The 19,273-nt window shown below is 39.5% G+C and overlaps 1 protein-coding gene across 2 annotated transcripts in view; it reads right to left on the reverse strand.

Annotated features, from left to right (window-relative positions):
• Nucleotides 1-19,273, reverse strand: part of CFAP53 (cilia and flagella associated protein 53) — a 52,080-nt gene that overhangs the window by 11,041 nt on the left and 21,766 nt on the right. For both annotated transcript variants that reach the window (XM_002757232.6, XM_078348162.1), the window contains exons 5-7: nucleotides 18,647-18,865; nucleotides 3,811-4,027; nucleotides 1,390-1,492 (exon numbers count right to left, since the gene is read on the reverse strand). In XM_002757232.6, the coding sequence (XP_002757278.3) occupies nucleotides 1,390-1,492; nucleotides 3,811-4,027; nucleotides 18,647-18,865 (539 nt within the window). The remainder of the gene's footprint in view (nucleotides 1-1,389; nucleotides 1,493-3,810; nucleotides 4,028-18,646; nucleotides 18,866-19,273) is intronic.

Consider the following 19,273-nt stretch of genomic DNA (forward strand, 5'->3'; position numbering starts at 1 on the left):
TAACCATACTCTTTCTAGAAAGTGAAGATCTTATTTCTGTGCACCAAGTGTGAGTAAGTCAGGGGACAGGCCCCAGGAACAGGGAGGGTAACCAGTAATCAGAGAAGCCAGGTCCTCTTCCTCCGTTACACTGGCCGCCTGATTTAGGTATCACGGCCACCAGTGGGAAGAGACTGCAATGGTGTAAGAAAAGCTGCAGGAAGGTAGCTGCCTGTTTCCCCCACCTGAGCCTGGTTGTAGTGATCAGAAAGACACTAATCCCAGCCCAAGGCTTGTCAGAGGAGGGCAGTGGTATTTCCCAAAGCACCCAGGGTTTTCTAGCGCAGTAAGGCTAAACATGTCCTCCTAGGGACATTTGTATGGAATCCTGTCCTAATAAGCTATTCTGCTAATTTAGCTGATTAGGCCAGCCTGCATTTCAGGGTTTATTACTTGGAGGAAAAAAATCTTCTTGTTATTTTATTAGGATTTAAGGTCGGTGCCTATTTTTTAAGTGTTTCAAACTTATTTTGTAAAATATTCATCCAGCTAAATATGTATATAATCATAATATACATAATGGCACTGGAATTTAATTTTACCAGGACAGTTGGTGCCTGCTTTTACATAAAATTTTGTAAACTGTTTTGAGCTTCTAGAAGGGTAAGTGTACTACTAATGTAAAATAATGTCAATAATGCATGAATTATAGCACATAATCTTCTCTCTATGTTGAAAATCTGTTTTGGTTTTTGTTTTTCTGAGACAGATCTTGCTCTGTTGCCCAGGCTGGAGTGCGGTGGCAAAAATCATAACTCACTGCTGTGTTTAACTCCTGTACTCAAGTGATCTTCCCACTTCAGCTCCCAAGTAGCTAGGACTACAGGTCTATGTCATCATATCTGGCTAGTTTTTATTTTTATTTTTTTGCAGAGATGGGGTCTTGCTATATTGTCCAGGCTAATCTCAAACTCCTGGCTTCAAGCAATCCTCCTTTCTCAACCTCCCAAAGTGCTGGGATTACAGGTGTGAGCCACCATGCCTGGCCAAAAATCTGTTTTTTGTTTTTGTTTTTTTCTGAGATGGAGTCTTACTCTGTAGCCCAGGCTGAAGTGCAGTGGTATGATCTTGGCTCACTGCTACCTCCACCTCCTGGGTTCAAGTGATCTCCTGACTCAGTCTCCTGAGTAGCTGAGACTACAGGTGTGTGTCCCCACACCCAGCTAATTTATGTATTTTTAATAGAGATGGGTTTTCACCATGTTGGCCAGAATGGTCTCAATCTCTTGGCCTTGTGATTTGCCTGCCTCTGCCTCCCAAAGTGCTGGGATTACAGGTGTGAGCCACTACGCCCGGCCAAAAATCTCTTTTTTTATGTAGCAAATGATGACATAGAAAACAAAATCATACCTTGCAAAATTCTCCTTCTCTTCACAGTTAAGTTCTTTAAGACCTTCATTTATGTGTTTCTGTTCCTTAGCACGTTCTTCCTGTTCTTTAGCTTCTCGTTGCACTAAGAAAAGCAAAAGTAATTATATGTCAAATAACTTTCAGACAAGACTTGCCAACATCTTTCTGGGCACCAAAGTCATATTGTCTTTAGAAAGGTAGAGCTTAGAATCATGACTGGATCTTAAAATCAATAAAGTACAAGTACTTATCTCAATTGAGAAATAAATTGGGTTTAGGCTGATATATGCTACAATCTACAGGTTTTCTCTTGATCATTTTTCATTGAAAGACAAACAGTTCATTGTCATTCATACTAATAAGAGAGTTTATTTATTATAAAATAAATATTATTTAAATATATAAAGCTCTTTGGCTGAGATAGGTGGATCACCTTGGGTCAGGAGTTTGAAACCAGCCTGGCCAACAAGGTGAAACCTCATCTCTACTAAAAATACAAAAATTAGCCAGGCACAGTGGTGCATGCCTGTAATCCCAGCTGCTCAGGAGGCTGAGGCACAAGAATCACCTGAACCAGTGAAATGGAGGTTGCAGTGAGCCTAGATCGTGCCACTGACTCCAGCCTGGGCAACAGAACGAGACTGTCTCAAATCAATAAATAAAGCTCCTATAAGTTAATAAAAATAATTAAGCATCCCAATAGAAAAAAAGACAAAGGAAACAGAGTTTACAAAATAATAAATACAACAGGCTACTATACATCTGAAATGTACATATCTTTGGTACCACAATCTGTTTCAGAAATTTATCTTAAACAACCAGATACAATCCAAAAAGAACTATGTAACTATGTACAGAGACAGTAACCTGGAATTGTAAAATGACAGTAAAAACATTAGAAACAATATAAAGGTTTATTAGTTGTGTTTAGGTAAAACAAATAATGGTCTATTTTTATAACAGATTTCTAGGCAGTCATTACAAGTCTTATAATTGATGAAAAATGACTTAAAATGTTTTTGATATGTGAAAATATAGACTATTAAACAGTATATACAACATGATTCTAACTTGTGAAGGAAAATTATATATGTAGTAAAAATACTAGAAGAAAATATACAAAGCTGTGAATAGTAGCTATTCCTGGGTGATAGAATTATTGTTGATTTTGTTTCCTTATTTACAAATGGTCTCAGTAAATTTTCCATGTTTTTTTTCAATATTTTCTAAAACATTTATCACTGATGAATATAAAAATCTTTTCAGCTTATAAACGTTCTACTCGCTTTCTAAAAGTTCCAACTAATATTGGCTTAACAATTTTCTACTGCTATTATAATTCCTGGAGTAAAGAATTAATCAATGGGACCAGGATAAGCTTCCTCTTGCAAAGACCACGTGTGTGAAATCCAATGGTACTCTAACGATAAATGTGTCCATCTGTTTATTGCCTCTCTGGTCAATTGGGCTGGACATGGAAATTGCAGAAATGTGGAGGTGGAAATTCACCCTCTCAACAAACCTTCTGTGACCAAGCACTGCTTGAAGCTGAGGTAATATAGTGGCATCGTGTAGTATTAAATAAGAGACACAGTGTGGCTATATGATTAATAGTAGCCATAAAGTTCACTTAAGCATCTCTCAGGGCTGACACTATGTATCACTTAGCTGTATGATACAACCTAGTTCAGGGATTTCCAAGAGAAAAATGTCATCTCAGCACAGATGTAACTTTCAGAAACCTTAAGACAAAGCTTACCCTTTGAAGAATAGCTTAAACTCCCTTTATGAAAGAAACACCTAGTAACTGACCTGGATTGAATATAAGTATTAAAAAGGAGGAAAGATTCTCCAAGCTTTGAGCATGGTCTCCAAATAAAGACTCTCCTGGCCAGTTGGCCTTCTGAGATAGGAGCAAGCCACAGTGCTCTGGAAAAGAGGATTTATTTTGATGGGGGAACACAGAGGGCCTCTCAAGGCACGAGTCAACTGAGCTGGCATTGAAGGATGTCTAGATTTCTCATGATCGAGAGCATCATAGGCAGAGACAACTACATAAACAAAGGTATGGAGACAACTTTGGAAAGAAAAGAGGGACAGATACAAAGGACAAGGAGCTGTATGTCTGTGCTCCACCTTCTCACTCTTCATTCTAATCACCAAGATACACAGTATTCAAATGATGCACTGTTCCTTTAACTTTGAGAACTCCCCTGTGACTGCTTGGAATCTGCTGGGATATAAAACTCTTCATATATATATTGAATTATATAAGATTTGCAAAAGCGGGCCTTTTGCCTTCATCCTTTTTGCATCCCTCATGGTGTTTTATATAATAAGTATTATAATTGTTAGTTTTTTGGTAAATTGAAAAACTGAATTAAGGGCAAGCTATAACATAACTGTAATTCAGTTCCTTACACTTTTCTTGAACTTGAAGTTTTCTTGTACACATGACCTCATCCACAAGCTGTTTCCTTGCCTCCTTTTCAAGTTTCAGCTCCTTGTCCTTCTCAGCCAACTTCTTTTCCTTGTCTTCCTCTAATATTCTATCAAATTCTTTCTCCTGAGCTTTTTCTTCCTCACGTCTCTGTGCCAAATACTTACGGTATATCTTCTGTTCTCTTATCATATCTTCCTATGTAACATAAAAATTCATATTGTTAAAATGTTTAGGTGTGATAGTGATAGTAAGGATACATTTAAAAACAATCTTTATCTCATCTGAGTCTAGATTTAAAAAATAAGAAAAAAAAATCTTTAAAAGCTCCCATCCCAATCTTTTAGAGCTATATACTGAAACATTTACAGATCTCTATCTGAAGTTTACTCCAAAATACTCAGGAATAGTGGGGGAAATGGGTAGGTACACAGAAGAGACAAGAATGACCATTAGTTGATGGTTGTTAAAGTGAGGTGATGGACATATGGGGGCTCACTGTGCAATGCTTTGTATCCATTTGAAATGTTTGATAATACGTGGTTGAATAAGTTAAATCAAACACTTTCCTCAAATGTTTTTTAAAGTAGTTGTCAAATCATTTTCAATGATACAGCTTTATTTTCATTTACTTTAACTTAGGTATATGAAATCTTAACCTGATAAACAAAATAAGTCATTTCTTCTTTTATAGCACTGTCTCTCTAGCTGGTAGTCATTTTGTACTTTATTACAGCAATTCTCAACATTAGCTACACTTTGGAGTCACCTGGGGAGCTTTAAAAAGTATTGAAGGCTGAGTCCCACCCCCAGAGATTCCTATTTAATAGATACCTTTTAAGTTCCCCCAGGTGATGGTAATGTGCAGCTAAAGTTGGGACCTGCTGTTTATTCAGTGCAGGCAATTTTAGTTGGCTACTGCCATGTTGCAGTAATGATCCAATAGCAATGAGTTCACCCAACACCAAGATTGTAGATATTATTAAATACCTGATATAGTTTGGCTCTGTGTCCCCAGCCAAATCACACCTTGAATTGTAATCCCCACGCGTGAGGGGAGGGACCTGGTAGAAGGTGATTGGGTCATGGGGGTGGTTTCCCCCATGCTATTCTCGTGATAGTGAGTTCCCGTGAGATCCGATGGTTTAAAAGTGTGGCTTCCTTCACTTCCTCCCTCCTGCCACCACTAAAGATTTGCCTTGCTTCCCCTTCCACCATGATTTTAAGTTTCTTGAGCCTTCCCCAGCCATGCAGAACTGTGAGTCAATTACACCTTCTTTTTTTAATAAGTTACCCAATCTCAGGTAGTTCTTTATAGCAGTGTGAAAACAGACTAATATAATACCATCTCCCACTAAAAAAGAACCAAGAATATTTGGGAAAATAATCACTTATAAGACTGGGGCAGAGACAGGATGAACCTAGGGCATCTTATTGTGTCAGAATCAAGAAAACTATCAAAGTCTATTGGTGGACAGTATCAAAAGAGCATGACAGCCCACTTAAAGGGACTCCTGAGACCTAGGATGGGGCAATCTGGGCACCAAAAAGAAGAGTGAACTAAGCAATCCACTAAAAAACTATTAAAACTTGGCCAGGTGCAGTGGCTCACACCTGTAATCCCAGAAATTTGGGAGGCTGAGGTGGGCAGATCACTTGAGGTCAGGAGATTGAGACCAGCCTGGCCAACATGGTAAAACCCCATCTCTACTGAAAAAAAAATAGCTGAGTGTGGTGGTGCAATCCTGTAGCCCCAGCTACCTAGGAGGCTAAGGCAGGATCACTTGAACCAGGAAGACAGAGGTTGCAGTGAGCCAAGGTCGCACCACTGTACTCCAGCCTGGGTGACAAAGTGAGACTCTATCTCAAAACAACAACAACAACAACAAAAACAAAACTATTAAAACTAACAAATGAGTTAAGCAATGTTGCAGGATACAAGACCAATATACAAAAGTCCTTATGTCTTTATTTGACAGCATCAATCTAAAATAAAATTAAAAATTAAAAATTTTATTTCCAAATAGAAATTTTATACTTAGGAATAAATTTAACAAAATAAGTGCAAAATGTATACTCTGAAAACTAAGAAACATTACTGAAATAAATTAAAGAAGACCTAAATAAATGGAAAGACACCCTAAATTCATCAATCAGAAGACAACATTGCGAAGATGGTAGCACCTTCCAAATTGGCCTACGGATTCAACACAATCTTTATCAAACTCTCAACTGGCTTCTTGGCAGAAATTGACAAGCTGATCCCTGTAATTTCCAGATACAGAGATATGCAAGGGAAGCAGAATAGCCAAAAAAATTTGAAAAAGAACAAAGTTTGAGGATTTACATTTTTTTTTTTGAGACAGAGTTTCACACTTGTTGTCCAGGCTGGAGTGCAATGGCATGATCCTGGCTCACTGCAACCTTGGCCTCCCAGGTTCAAGCGATTCTCCTGCCTCAGCCTCCCTGGAATTATAGGTATGCACCACTATGCCCAGTTAATTTTTTTATTTTTAGTAGAGACAGGGTTTCACCACGTTGGTCAGGCTGGTCTTGAACTCCTGACCTCATGTGATCCACCTGCCACAGCCTCCCAAAGTACTGGGATTACGGGTGTGAGCCACCACACCTGGCCAAGATTTACATTTTCTGATTGCAGACTTACTACAAAGCTACAATAATCAAGACATGTATATTTGTTATTATGGACTAAGGATACATAGATTGATGGAATAGAACTGAGTGTCCAGAAATAAACCTTTACTTTACTGTAATTGACAAAGGTAATAAGACAATTCAATAGGGGAACAATTAGACAATTATTTCAGTGAATGGTGCCTGGATAACTGAACATCCACGTGCAAAATATGAATTAGGATCCTTATCTCACACCATATACAAAACTTAAAATGAATCAAAAGCTTAAATGTAAAAGCTAAAATTATAAAACTCTAAGAATAAAACAAAGGAGTCCATCTTTGTGATCCTAGAGTAGGCAACCATTTTTTAGATAGGACCCCCAAAGCATAAGCAACAAAAGAAAATATAGCTAAACTGAACTTCATCGAAATTTGAAAATTTTGTGATTCAAAGGGCACCATCAAAAAAGTGAAAAGACAGCCGGGCGCAGTGGCTCACGCCTATAATCCCCGCACTTTGGGAGGCCGAGGCGGGTGGATCACGAGGTCAAGAGATCGAGACCATCCCGGTCAACAAGGTGAAACCCCATCTCTACTAAAAATACAAAAATTAGCTGGGCATGGTGGTGCGCACCTGTAGTCCCAACTACTCAGGAGGCTGAGGCAGGAGAATTGCTTGAACCCAGGAGGCGGAGGTTGCAGTGAGTTGAGATGGTGTCATTGCACTCCAGTCTGGGTAACAACAGCGAAACTCCATCACAAAAAAAATAAAATAAAAAAGTGAAAAGACAACCTACAGAATGAAAGAAAATCATTGTAAGTCATTTATCTGATTAAGGGACTTGAATCTAGAATATATAAAGAACTCTTACAATTCATAATAAAAGGACCAATAACCCAACTAAAACATGGGCAAACAACTTAAATACATGTCCCTAAGAATAGAGAATAGCCGAGCGAGGGATCCAAGATGGCCATATAGGAACAGCTCTGGAGTGCAGTTCCCAGTGAGAACAACACAGAGGGTGAATGACCACTGCATTTCCAAACAAGTTTTTACTGCCCACAGACCAGAAGATTCCCAGGCTGAAAAGCACCATGAGTTTCCGCCCTGGCTGTTTCAGCCAGCGTAGCAGGTCTCCACACAAAAACTCACACAAATCTGGGTGGATGTTTCAACTGGCTCCTGGAATATCTGAGAGACAGAGCCACGCATTCAACTGAAAAAAAGTGGGGCTGAAACAGGTGATCTGGCTGGACGGAATCCACCCCCACAAAGACCAGCAATCTGAAATGCTCTGGATTGAGAATTTTGCAGCAAGCACAGCTGGATCCCAGATGGTCCAGCTCTGAGTGGAGAAGGGCATTCTCCATTACTGAGGAAGTCCACTACTACTTGGTAAAGGCAGTCTGCCATTACCAAGGCAGTCAATCATTACTGAGGCAGTCCATCATTACTGAGGTAATCTGCCATTACCGAGGCAGTCCGCCATTATTGAGGCAGACTGCAATTACCCAGGCAATTCTAACTATACCTCTATAAACAAAACTGCAAGGAAGTTCACACAGCAGCTGGGCAGAGCCCACAGCAGCTCAACAACACCTCTGTTAGCAGACTGTGAATAAGCTACCTCCTTGCTGGGCAGGGCATCTGCAAAAAAAAAGGCAGCAGCATGTCAGGAACTTATAAATAAAGCCCCACCTTCCCAAGACAGAGCACCTGGGGAAAAAAAAGGCGGATATGAGTTCCACTGCAGCAGACTTAAACATATCTGCCCAGCAGCTCTGAACAGAACAATGGAGCTCACAGTTCAGCACTTGAGCTCCTATAAAGGACAGACTGTCTCCTTGAGCAGCTCCCTGACCCTTGTTTATCTAAAGAGACACCTCATAAAGGAGAGCTCAGGCTGACATCTGGTGGGTGTCCTTCTGGGACAAAGATAACAGAAGAAACTGGCAGCAATGTTTACTGTTCTGCAGCCACCGCAGGTGATCCCCAGGCAAGCAGGGTCTGGAGTGGACCTCCAGCAGTCCTACAGCAGAGGGGACTGACTGTTAGAAGGAAAACTAAATAACTTCAACATCAACAAAAAAAATGTCCATTCAGCGACCCCATCTGAAAGTCACCAACTACAAAGACCACAGGTAGATAAATCCACAATGATAGGAAGAAAGCATCACAAAAAGATGAAAACACCCAAAACCAGAACGCCTCTCCTCCTTCAAGGGATCACAACTCCTCACCAGCAAAGGAACAAAGCTGAATGGAGAATGAGTCTGATGAATTGACAGAAACAGGCTTCAGAAGGTGGGTAATAACAAACTTCTCTGAGCTAAAAAAACATATTCTAACCCAATGCAAAGAAACTAAGAACCTTGAAAAAAGGTTTGACGAAATGCTAACAAGAATAAACAGCTTAGAAAAGAATATAAATGAATCGATGGAGCTGAAAAACACAACATGATAACTTCACAAAGCATACACAAGTTTCAATACCTGAATCAACCAAGCAGAAGAAAGGATATCAGTGATTGAAGATCAACTCAATGAAATAAAATGAGAAGGCAAGATTAGAGAAAAAAGAGCAGAAAGAAATGAACAAAGCCTCCAAGAAATATGGGATTATGTGAAAAGACCTAATCTACGTTTGATAGGTGTAACTGAATGTGATGGAGAGAATGAATCCAAGCTGGAAAACACTCTTCAGGATATTATCCAGAAGAACTACCCCAACCTAACAAGGCAGGCCGATATTCAAGTCCAGGAAATACAGAGAACACCATAAAGATATTCCTCAAGAAGAGCAACCCCAGGGCACATAATTGTCAGATTCATCAGGGTTGAAATGAGGGAAAAAATACTAAGTGCAGCCAGAGTGAAAGGTCGGGTCACCCACAAAGGGAAGCCCATCAGACTCACAGTGGACCTCTCCACAGAAACCCTACAAGCCAGAAGACAGTGGGGGCCAATATTCAACATCCTTAAAGAAAAGAACTTTCAATCTAGAATTTCATATTCAGCCAAACTAAGCTTCATAAGAGAAGAAGAAATAAAATCCTTTATGAACAAGCAATTGCTCAGAGATTTTGTCACCACCAGGCCTGCTTTACAAGAGTTCCTGAAAGAGGCACTACACACAGAAAGGAACAACCAGTACCAGCCACTCCAAAAACATACCAAATGGTAAAGACCATCGACACAATGAAGAAACTACATCAACTAATGGGCAAGACAACAAGCTAGCATCAAAATGGCAGGATCAAATTCACAATATTAACAATATTGTGATTAACAATAAAATAACAATATTAACTAACCTTAAATGTAAATGGGCTAAATGCCCCAATCAAAACACACAGACTGGCAAATTGGATAAAAGGTGAAAACCCATCGGTGTGCTGTATCCAGGAAACCCATCTCACATGCAAGGACACACATAGGCTTAAAATAAAGGGATGGAGCAAGATTTACCAAGCAAATGGAGAGCAGAAAAAAGGAGGAGTTGCAATCCTAGTCTCTGATAAAATAGACTTTAAACCAACAAGATCAAAAGAGACAAAGAAGGGCATTACATAATGGTAAAAGGATCAATGTGACAAAAAGAGCTTACAATCCTAAATATATACAAATTCAATTCATAAAGCAAATCTCTCTCTCTCTCTCTCTCTCTCTCTCTCTCTCTCTATACATATATATATATATATATATATATATATATATATATATATATATATTTCATTGCATTTTAGGTTCTGGGATACATGTAAAGAACATGCAGAATTGTTGCATAGGTACATACATCGCAATGTGGTTTGCTGCCTCCATCCCCCCGCCATCACCTATATCTGGCATTTCTCCCCCTGTTATCCCTCCCCAACTCCCTACCCCCCACTGTCCCTCCTCTAGACTCCCCCACCAACAGGCCTCAGTGTGTGATGCTCCCCTCCCTGTGTGCATGTGTTCTCATTGTTCAACACCCACCTATGAGTGAGAACATGTGCTGTTTGATTTTCTGTTCTGTGTCAGTTTGCTGAGAATGATGGTTTCCAGATTCATCCATGTCTCTACAAAGGACACGAACTCATCATTTTTTATGGCTGCCTCGTATTCCATGGTGTATATGTGCCACATTTTCCCTGTCCAGTGTGTCATCAATGGGCATTAGTGTTGGTTCCAAGTCTTTGATATCATAAACAGTGCCACAGTGAACATACATGTGCATATGTCTTTATAATAGAATAATTTATAATCCTTTGGATATATACCCAGTAATGGGATTGCTGGGTCAAATGGAATTTCTATTTCTAGGTCCTTGAGGAATCGTCACACTGTCTTCCACAATGGTTGAACTAATTTACACTCCCATCAACAGTGTAAAAGTGTTCCTATTTCTCCACATCCTCTCCAGCACCTGTTGTCTCCATATTTTTAATGATTGCCATTCTAACTGGCATGAGATGGTATCTCAATGTAGTTTTGATCTGCATTTCTCTAATGACCAGTGATGATGAGCATTTTTTCATGTTTGTTGGCCTCATATATGTCATCGACATAAAGCAAATTCTTAATGACCTACAAAGAGACTTAGACTCCCACACAGTAATAGTGGTACACTCTAACACTCCACTTTCAAAATTAGACAGATCAACAAGACAGAAAATTAACAAGAATATCCAGGACTTGAACTCATATCTGGAAAAGCAAACCTAATAGACATCTACAGAACTCTCCACCCCAAATCCACAGAATATACATTCTTCTCAGCACCACATCGCACCTACTCTAAAATTGACCACATAATTGGAAGTAAATCACTCTTCAGCAAATGCAAAAGAATGAAAATCATAACAAACAGTCTCTCAGACCACAGTGCAACCAAGTTAGAACTCAGAAGTCAGAAACTAACTCAAAACCGCACAGCTTCATGGAAACTGAATGACTGGCTCTTGAATGTTGACTGGATAAACAATGAAATGAAGGCAGAAATAAAGATGTTCATCGAAACCAACGAGAAAGAAGACAAAACATACCAGGATCTCTGGGACACATTTAAAGCAGTGTGTATACAGGAAAATTTATAGCAATAAATGCCCACATTAGAAGCAAGGAAGATCTAAAATCGACACCCTATCATCAGAATGGAAAGAGCTAGAGGAACAAGATCAAACAAACTCAAAAGCTAGCAGAAGACAAGAAATAACTAAGATAAGAGCAGAACTGAAGGAGATAGAGACAAAAAAAAACACTCTTCAACAAATCAATAAACCCAGGAGCTGGTTTTTTTTAAAAGATCAACAAGATAGACAGACTGCTAGCCAGTTTATGAAAAAGAAAAGAGAGAAGAATCAAATAGATGCAATAAAACACAATAAAGGGGATATCACCACAGATTCCACAGAAATACAAACTAGCATCAGAGATTACTACAAACAACTCTATACAGATAAAGTAGTAAACCTGAAAGAAATGGATAAATTCCTGGACACTTGCACCCTCACAAGCCCAAACTAGGAAGAAGTCAAAACCCTGAATAGACCAATAACAAGGGCTGAAGTTGAGGCAGCAATTAATAGCATACCAACCAAAAAAAGCCCAGGTCCAGATGGATTCACAGCTGAATTCTACCAGACATACAAAGAGGAGCTGCTACCACTCCTTCTGAAACTATTTCAAACAATACAAAAAGAGGGAATCCTTCCCAAATCATTTTATGAGACCAACATCATCCTGAGACCAAAACCCAGCAGAGATTCAACAAGAAAAGAAACTTCAGGCCAATATCCATGATGAACATAGATGCAATAATCTTCAATAAAATACTGGCAAACCAATTGCAACAGCACATCAAAAAACTTATCCATCACGATCAAGTAGGCTTCATCCTGGGGATACAAGGCTGGTTAAACATAGGCAAATCTATATATCTAATGCACCACATAAACAGAACCAAAAACAAAAACCACATGATTATCTCAATAGATGCAGAGAAGGCCTTCAACAAAATTCAACAGCCCTTTATGCTTAAAACTCTAAATAAGCTGGGTATCAATGGAAAGTATCTCAAAATAATAAAAGCTATTTACAACAAACCCACAGCCAATATCATACTGAATGGGCGAAAACTGGAATCATTCCCTTTTAAATCTGGCACTAGACAAGGATGCCCTCTCTTACCACTCCTATTCAATATAGTATTGGAAGTTCTAGCCAGAGCAAGCAGGCAAGAAAAAGAAATAAAGGTATTCAAATAGGAAAGGAGGAAGCCAAACTGTCTCTATTTGCAGACGACATGATTGTATATTTATAAGACCCCATCATCTCAGCCCAAAATCTCCTGATACTGCTAAGCAACTTCAGCAAAGTCTCGGGATACAAAATCAATGTGCAGAAATCACAAGCATTCCTATATACCAATAACAGACTTAAAGAGAGCCAAATCAAGAATGAACTGCCATTCACAATTGCTACAAAGGGAATAAAATACCTAGGAATACAACCAACAAAGGATGTAAAGGACCTCTTCAAGGAGAACTACAAACCACTGCTCAAGGAAATAAGACAGGACACAAACAGATGGAGAAACATTCCATGCTCATGGTTAGGAAGAATCAATATTGTGAAAATGGCCATACTGCCCAAAGTAATGTATAGATGCAATGCTATTCCCATCAAGCCACCTATGACTCTCTCCACAGATCTGGAAAAAACCACCTTAAACGTCATATGGAACCAAAAGAGAGCCCGCATAGCCAAGATAACCCTAAGCAAAAAGAACAAAGCTGGAGGCATCACACTACCTGACTTCAAACTATTCTACAAGGCTATGGTAATCAAAACAGCATGGTACTGGTACCAAAACAGAGATATAGACCAATGGAGCAGAACAGAGGCCTCAGAGACAACACCACACATCTACATCCATCTGATCTTTGACAAACCTGACAAAAAAAAGCAATGGGGAAATGATTCCATTTAATAAATGGCGTTGGGAAAACCGGCTAGCCATGTGCAGAAAGCAGAAACTGGAACCCTTCCTGACACCTTTCACTAAAATTAACTCCAGATGGATTAAAGACTTAAACATAAGACCCAACGCCATAAAAACCCTAGAAGAAAACCTAGGCAGAACCATTCAAAACATAGGCATAGGCAAGGACTTAATGACTAAAACACCAAAAGCATTGGCAACAAAAGCCAAAATAGACAAATGGGATCTAATTAAACTCCAGAGCTTCTGTACAGCAAAAGGAACAATCATTATGGTCAACCGGCAACCAACAGAATGGGAAAAAATTTTTGCAATCTACCCATCTAACAAAGGGCTAATATCCAGAATCTACAAAGAAATAAACAGATTTACAAGAAAAAAACAAACAACCCCATTTAATAGTGGGCAAAGGACATGAACACACACTTTTCAAAAGAAGACATATAGAGGCCAAGAAACATATGAAAAAATGCTCATCATCACTGGTCATTAGAGAAATGCAAATCAAAACCACAATGAGATATCATCTCATGTCAGTTAGAATGGCGATCATTAAAAAGATCTGGAGTCAACAGATGCTTGAGGGGATATGGAGAAATAGGAACACTTTTACACTGCTGGAGGAAGTGTAAATTAGTTCAACCATTGTAGAAGACAGTGTGGCGATTCCTCAAGGACCTAGAAATAGAAATTCCATTTGACCCAGCAATCCCATTACTGGGTATATATCCAAAGGATTATAAATCATTCTATTATAAAGACACATGCACACGTATGTTCATTGCGGCATTGTTTACAATAGCAAAGGCCTGGGACCAACCCAAATACCCATCAATGATAGACTGGATAAAGAAAATGTGGCACATATACACCATGGAATACTAGGCAGCCATAAAAATTGATGAGTTGGTGTCCTTTGCAGGGACATGGATGAATCTGGAAACGATCCTTCTCAGCAAACTGACACAAGAACAGAAAATCAAACACTGAATGTTCTCACTCATAGGTGAATGTTGAATCATGAGAACACGTGGACACAGGGAGGGGAGCATCACACTCTGGGGTCTGTTGGGGGGGACTAGGGGAGGGATAATGGGGGGTAGGGAGTTGGGGAGGGATAACAGGGGGAGAAATGCCAGATATAGGTGATGGCGGGGGGATGGAGGCAGCAAACCACATTGCCATGTATGTACCTATGCAACAATTCTGCATGTTCTTTACATGTAACCCAGAACCTAAAGTGCAATAAAATGTATATAAAAATAAAAACAATAACAAACAGAAACAAAAGAATAGGCCTTCAGATAGATTTCTTCAAGAAAGATCTACAAATGGCCATAAGTACAGGAAAAGAGGCTCAATATCATTAGTCACTAGGGAAATACAAATAAAAACCATAATGAGATACCACTTTAGATGCACTAGGATGGGCAAAATAAAAACAGACAATAGTAAGTGTTGCTGAGTATGTGGATAAATCAAAACCCTTATACACAGTTTATGGGAAGGTAAAATGGTTTAGTCACTTTGGAAAATAGCTTGGCAGTTCCACAAAACTTCAACAGCGTTACTGTATGACCCAGTAATGCTACTTCTAGATACATGCCCCAAAGAAAAATAAAAACATATGTCCACACAAAAATTTGTACATGAATGTTCATAGTAACATTATTCATAATAGCCAAAAAGTGGAAATAACTCAAATGTCCATCAACTGACATAAAGCATAAACAAAATGTGGCATACCCACCCAATGGAATATCATTCAGCTGCATAAAGAAATAAAATAGTAGTGATACACACTACAATGTGGTTAAACCTTGAAAATGTTATGCTAAGTGAAAGAAGACAGTCAAAAGGTCACATAATATGTGATTCCATTCATTTCAAAGTCCAGAATGGGGACATCTATAGAGACACAAAGTAGATAAGTGGCTGCTTAGGACTGGAGGTGGGAGGTGGGGAAGAAGGGTTAGCAGGATAGTGAAAATGTTCTAAAATGGAATGTGGTGATGGCTATGCTATCTGTGAATACAGTAAAATCCACTGAATTGTATGCTCTAAACTGGGGAACTGAATGTTATGTAAATTCTCTCTTGAAACTGTTAAAATAAATAAATAAAATGGTTTAATCATGAACAAAAACCTCAACAGGAAAAAACAAATCAAATAAGCATGTCAATTAGAAAATGGGCAAAACTCAGGAGTTAGAGGCTGCAGTGAGCTATGATCATGCCGCTGTACTGCACCCTGAGTGACAAAGTGAGATACTGGCTCAACAAAAAGAAAATGAAAAAAAAAAACAAAACAGAAAATGGGCAAAAAACATGAAGAGACATTTCACTGAAGAAGACATACAGATGGAAGACAGGCACATAAAAAGTTGTTCAAAATCATTAGCCATTAGGGAAATGTAAATTAAACCACAATGAGATGTTACTACACATCTGTTAGAATGATTAAAGTGAACAATAGTGATACCACCAAATGCTGGTGAGGATGTGGAGAAACTGGATTGCTCATGTATTGCTGGTGGAAATGTAAGATTGTATAGCTACTCTGAAAAACAGTTAAGCAGTTTCTTTAAAAAACTAAACATGCAATTACTATATGACATAGCAATTGCTCTTCTAGGCATTTATCTCATACAAATGGTAATTTGTTCCTGGTGTGGTGGCTCATGCCTATAATCCAAGCACTTCGGGAGGCTTGGTGAATCACTTAAGGTCAGGAGTTCTAGACCAGCCTGGCCAACATGGCAATATCCTGTCTTTACTAAAAATACAAAAAAAATTAGCTGGGCATGATTGGCACACTCTGGTAATCCCAGCTACACAGGAGGCTGTGGCAGGAGAATCACTTGAACCCAGGAGGTGGAGGTTGCAGTGAGCTGAGATGATGCCACTGCACTCCAGCCTGGGTGACAGCATGAGACTCCATTAAAAAAAAAAAAAAAGAAGAAGTGAGAATTTGTGTTCACAGAAAACCCTGTACTCAAATGAATATAGCAGCTTTACTTATAATAGTCATATCCTGGAAACAACTCAAATGTCCTTCAACAGGTGAATGGCTAAACAAATTGTGGTAAATCTATACCATGAATACTACTCAAGAATAAATTGGGAGGCTGAGGCAGGTGGATCACCTGAGGTTGGGAGTGTGAGACCCGCTTGGCCAACATGGAGAAACCCTGTCTCTATTAAAAGCAGCAGGCACAGCAGCGCACACCTGTAATCCCAGCTACTCAGGAGGCTGAGGCAGGAAAATCACTTGAACCTGGGAGGTGGAGGTTGTGGTGAGCCAAGATCACACCATTGCACTCTAGCTTGGGCAACAAGAATAAAACTCCATCTCAAATTAATAAATGAATAGAAAAAATAAAAAGAAGCCTGGGCACAGTGGCTTATGCCTATAATTCCAACACATTGGGAGGCCAAGGCAAGAGGATCACTTAAGCCCAGGAGTTCATGACCCATCTGGACAGCAGAGTGAGACCCCATCTCTACGAAAAATAAGAAAATTAGCTCAAAATGGTGGCTTGTGCCTGTAGGCCCAACTACTCACAAGGTTGAGGCAGAAGTGTCAATTGAGCCCAGTAAGTCAAGGCTGCAGGGAGTTGAGATCACACCACTGCACTCTGGCCTGAGTGACAGAGCCAGATTGTCTAAAAATAAATAAATAAGTAAATAATAAAAAGAAACAATTATTGATAGATCCAAAAAGCTGGATAAATCTGAGAGCTATGCTAAGTGAGAAAAGCTATCTGAAAAAATTATATACTATATCATTCTACTAATATAACATTCCCGAAATAAAATTATAGAAATAAAGAACAGGGTTAAGGAGAAGGTGGAGCAAGAGGGAAACAGATGTGGCTATATTAAGGCAATCTGAGAGACCCTGGTGGTGATGGATGTTCGGTATCTTGATTTGATGTCAACATCCTGACTGGCATGGTACTACAGTTTTGCAAGATATTACCATTGAGGGAACCAGAGTAAAGGGTACAAGGAATCTCTCTATATAATTTCTTAAAACTGCATGTGAATCTACAATCATATCAAAATGAAAAGTATATCCAGGCACAGTGACTGGATTACACCTGTAATCCCAGCACTTTGGGAGGCCAAGGTGGGAGGATCCCCTGAGCCCACTCCAGACCAGCCTGGGCAACTTGCAAAACGCTGTCTCTACAAAAAATACATAAATTAGCCTGCCTAGGTGGTGGGTATCTGTAGTCCCAGCTACTCGAGAGGCTGAGGTGGGAGGATTGCTTGAGCCCAGGAGGGGGAAGCTACAGTGAGCCATGATTATGCCACTTTACTCCAGCCTGGGTTACAGAGTGAGACCCTGTCTCCAAAAAAAAAAAAAAAGAGAGAGAGACGTTTACTTAAAAAACAAAGCACATGTACACACTAAGAACCAGGTGAAAAAAAGAAAAAGCACCTATGGGAGAAACAGGACACTTTTTTTTTTGACATGAGATCTTGCTCTTGTTGCCCAGGCTGGAGTGCCATGGTGTGATCTTGGCTCACGGCAGCCTCTGCATCCCAAGTTCAAGCGATTCTCCTGCCTCAGCCTCTGAAGTAGCTGAGATTACAGGTACATGCCACCACACCCGGCTAATTTTTGTATTTTTAGTGGAGAAGGGGTTTCATCATGTTGGCCAGGTTGGTTTCAAGCTCCTGACCTCAGGTGATCCACCCGCCTCCTCCTCCTAAAGTGGTGGGATTACAGGCGTAAGCCACTGCATCCTGCCACAAAACACTCTTAAAAGTTCAACACAAATTTCAAAGGGACAGGTAGTGAAATCAATACTGAAAGCCTTTCCCTCCTCTTTTTGCCTGACAAAACTTTACATATCCTTTAAGGTCCAACTCAAATGGCACTTTCTCAGTGATGCCTTCCTCAAATTCCAGGAGTTCTCAAACTTTAGTTAGCATCAGAATCACCTGGGGGATGTGCTGAAACACAGATTTCCTGCCCCGTCATAATTTTGATTGGAAGATCCTGATTCTGGAGCCTGTGAATTTCTATTTCTGACATTTTCCCAGATGGTGCTGATGCTGTTGGCTCATGAACCACACTCAAAGTAGCACTGTTACATATCTGTAGCTGTCTTCCACAAGACTGAGAACTCAGTAAGGAATCCCTTCCAGCAGGGAGCAGGCATGAAATAAATGTCTTACTCTTTTTTGTTTCTTTTTATCTGCCTCTTCCTGTAAGTCTTGAAGGGCCCTTTGCACAAGCTTCATGTTCAAGTCTTGTTCTTCTCTGTATTCCTGCTGAATATGTTCTATTCTCTCTTGTAGGGTCTTTTGCAAAATGGTCCTCGTTTCCTGCTTTGCCTTCTGTTTCTTTAGCTTATCCTGTTCATTCTCATGTTTAATCTGTGCATTGTTACTTTCCTAAGGTAGAATCATAATAAAGATAAAACATCAGTACAGTTGGACAAGTTAGTGCATGTGATTTAGGAGATAAGAATAAAGGATTTTTGGAAATACACACACACACACCTAGATTTAGAGAGGCTATAAGAAATAAAACTTGCCTTTTCACAGTTGAGTCAGCAATATAACTGAAAATTACCTGGGCATGTATGATTTTAATGTAATAAATAGTTGTAGAGTTGAAAAACAGAAAAGTATAAAGAGAAACCACTTTTAATCCCAGAACCCGTTGCCCACCCCCATTCTCCACCAGTGAGTGTGTTAGCCTTCCACACTTGACCCTTCTATGTACTCTGCACCATACATTTGGATACTGTATCCTTAAACTGAAAGTCCAAAAATGGAAATGTGCCTGTGAACCAGCCC

The sequence above is a fragment of the Callithrix jacchus genome, chromosome 13, assembly GCF_049354715.1.
Source record: "Callithrix jacchus isolate 240 chromosome 13, calJac240_pri, whole genome shotgun sequence".
In the NCBI taxonomy this organism is placed as follows: Eukaryota; Metazoa; Chordata; class Mammalia; order Primates; family Cebidae; genus Callithrix; species Callithrix jacchus.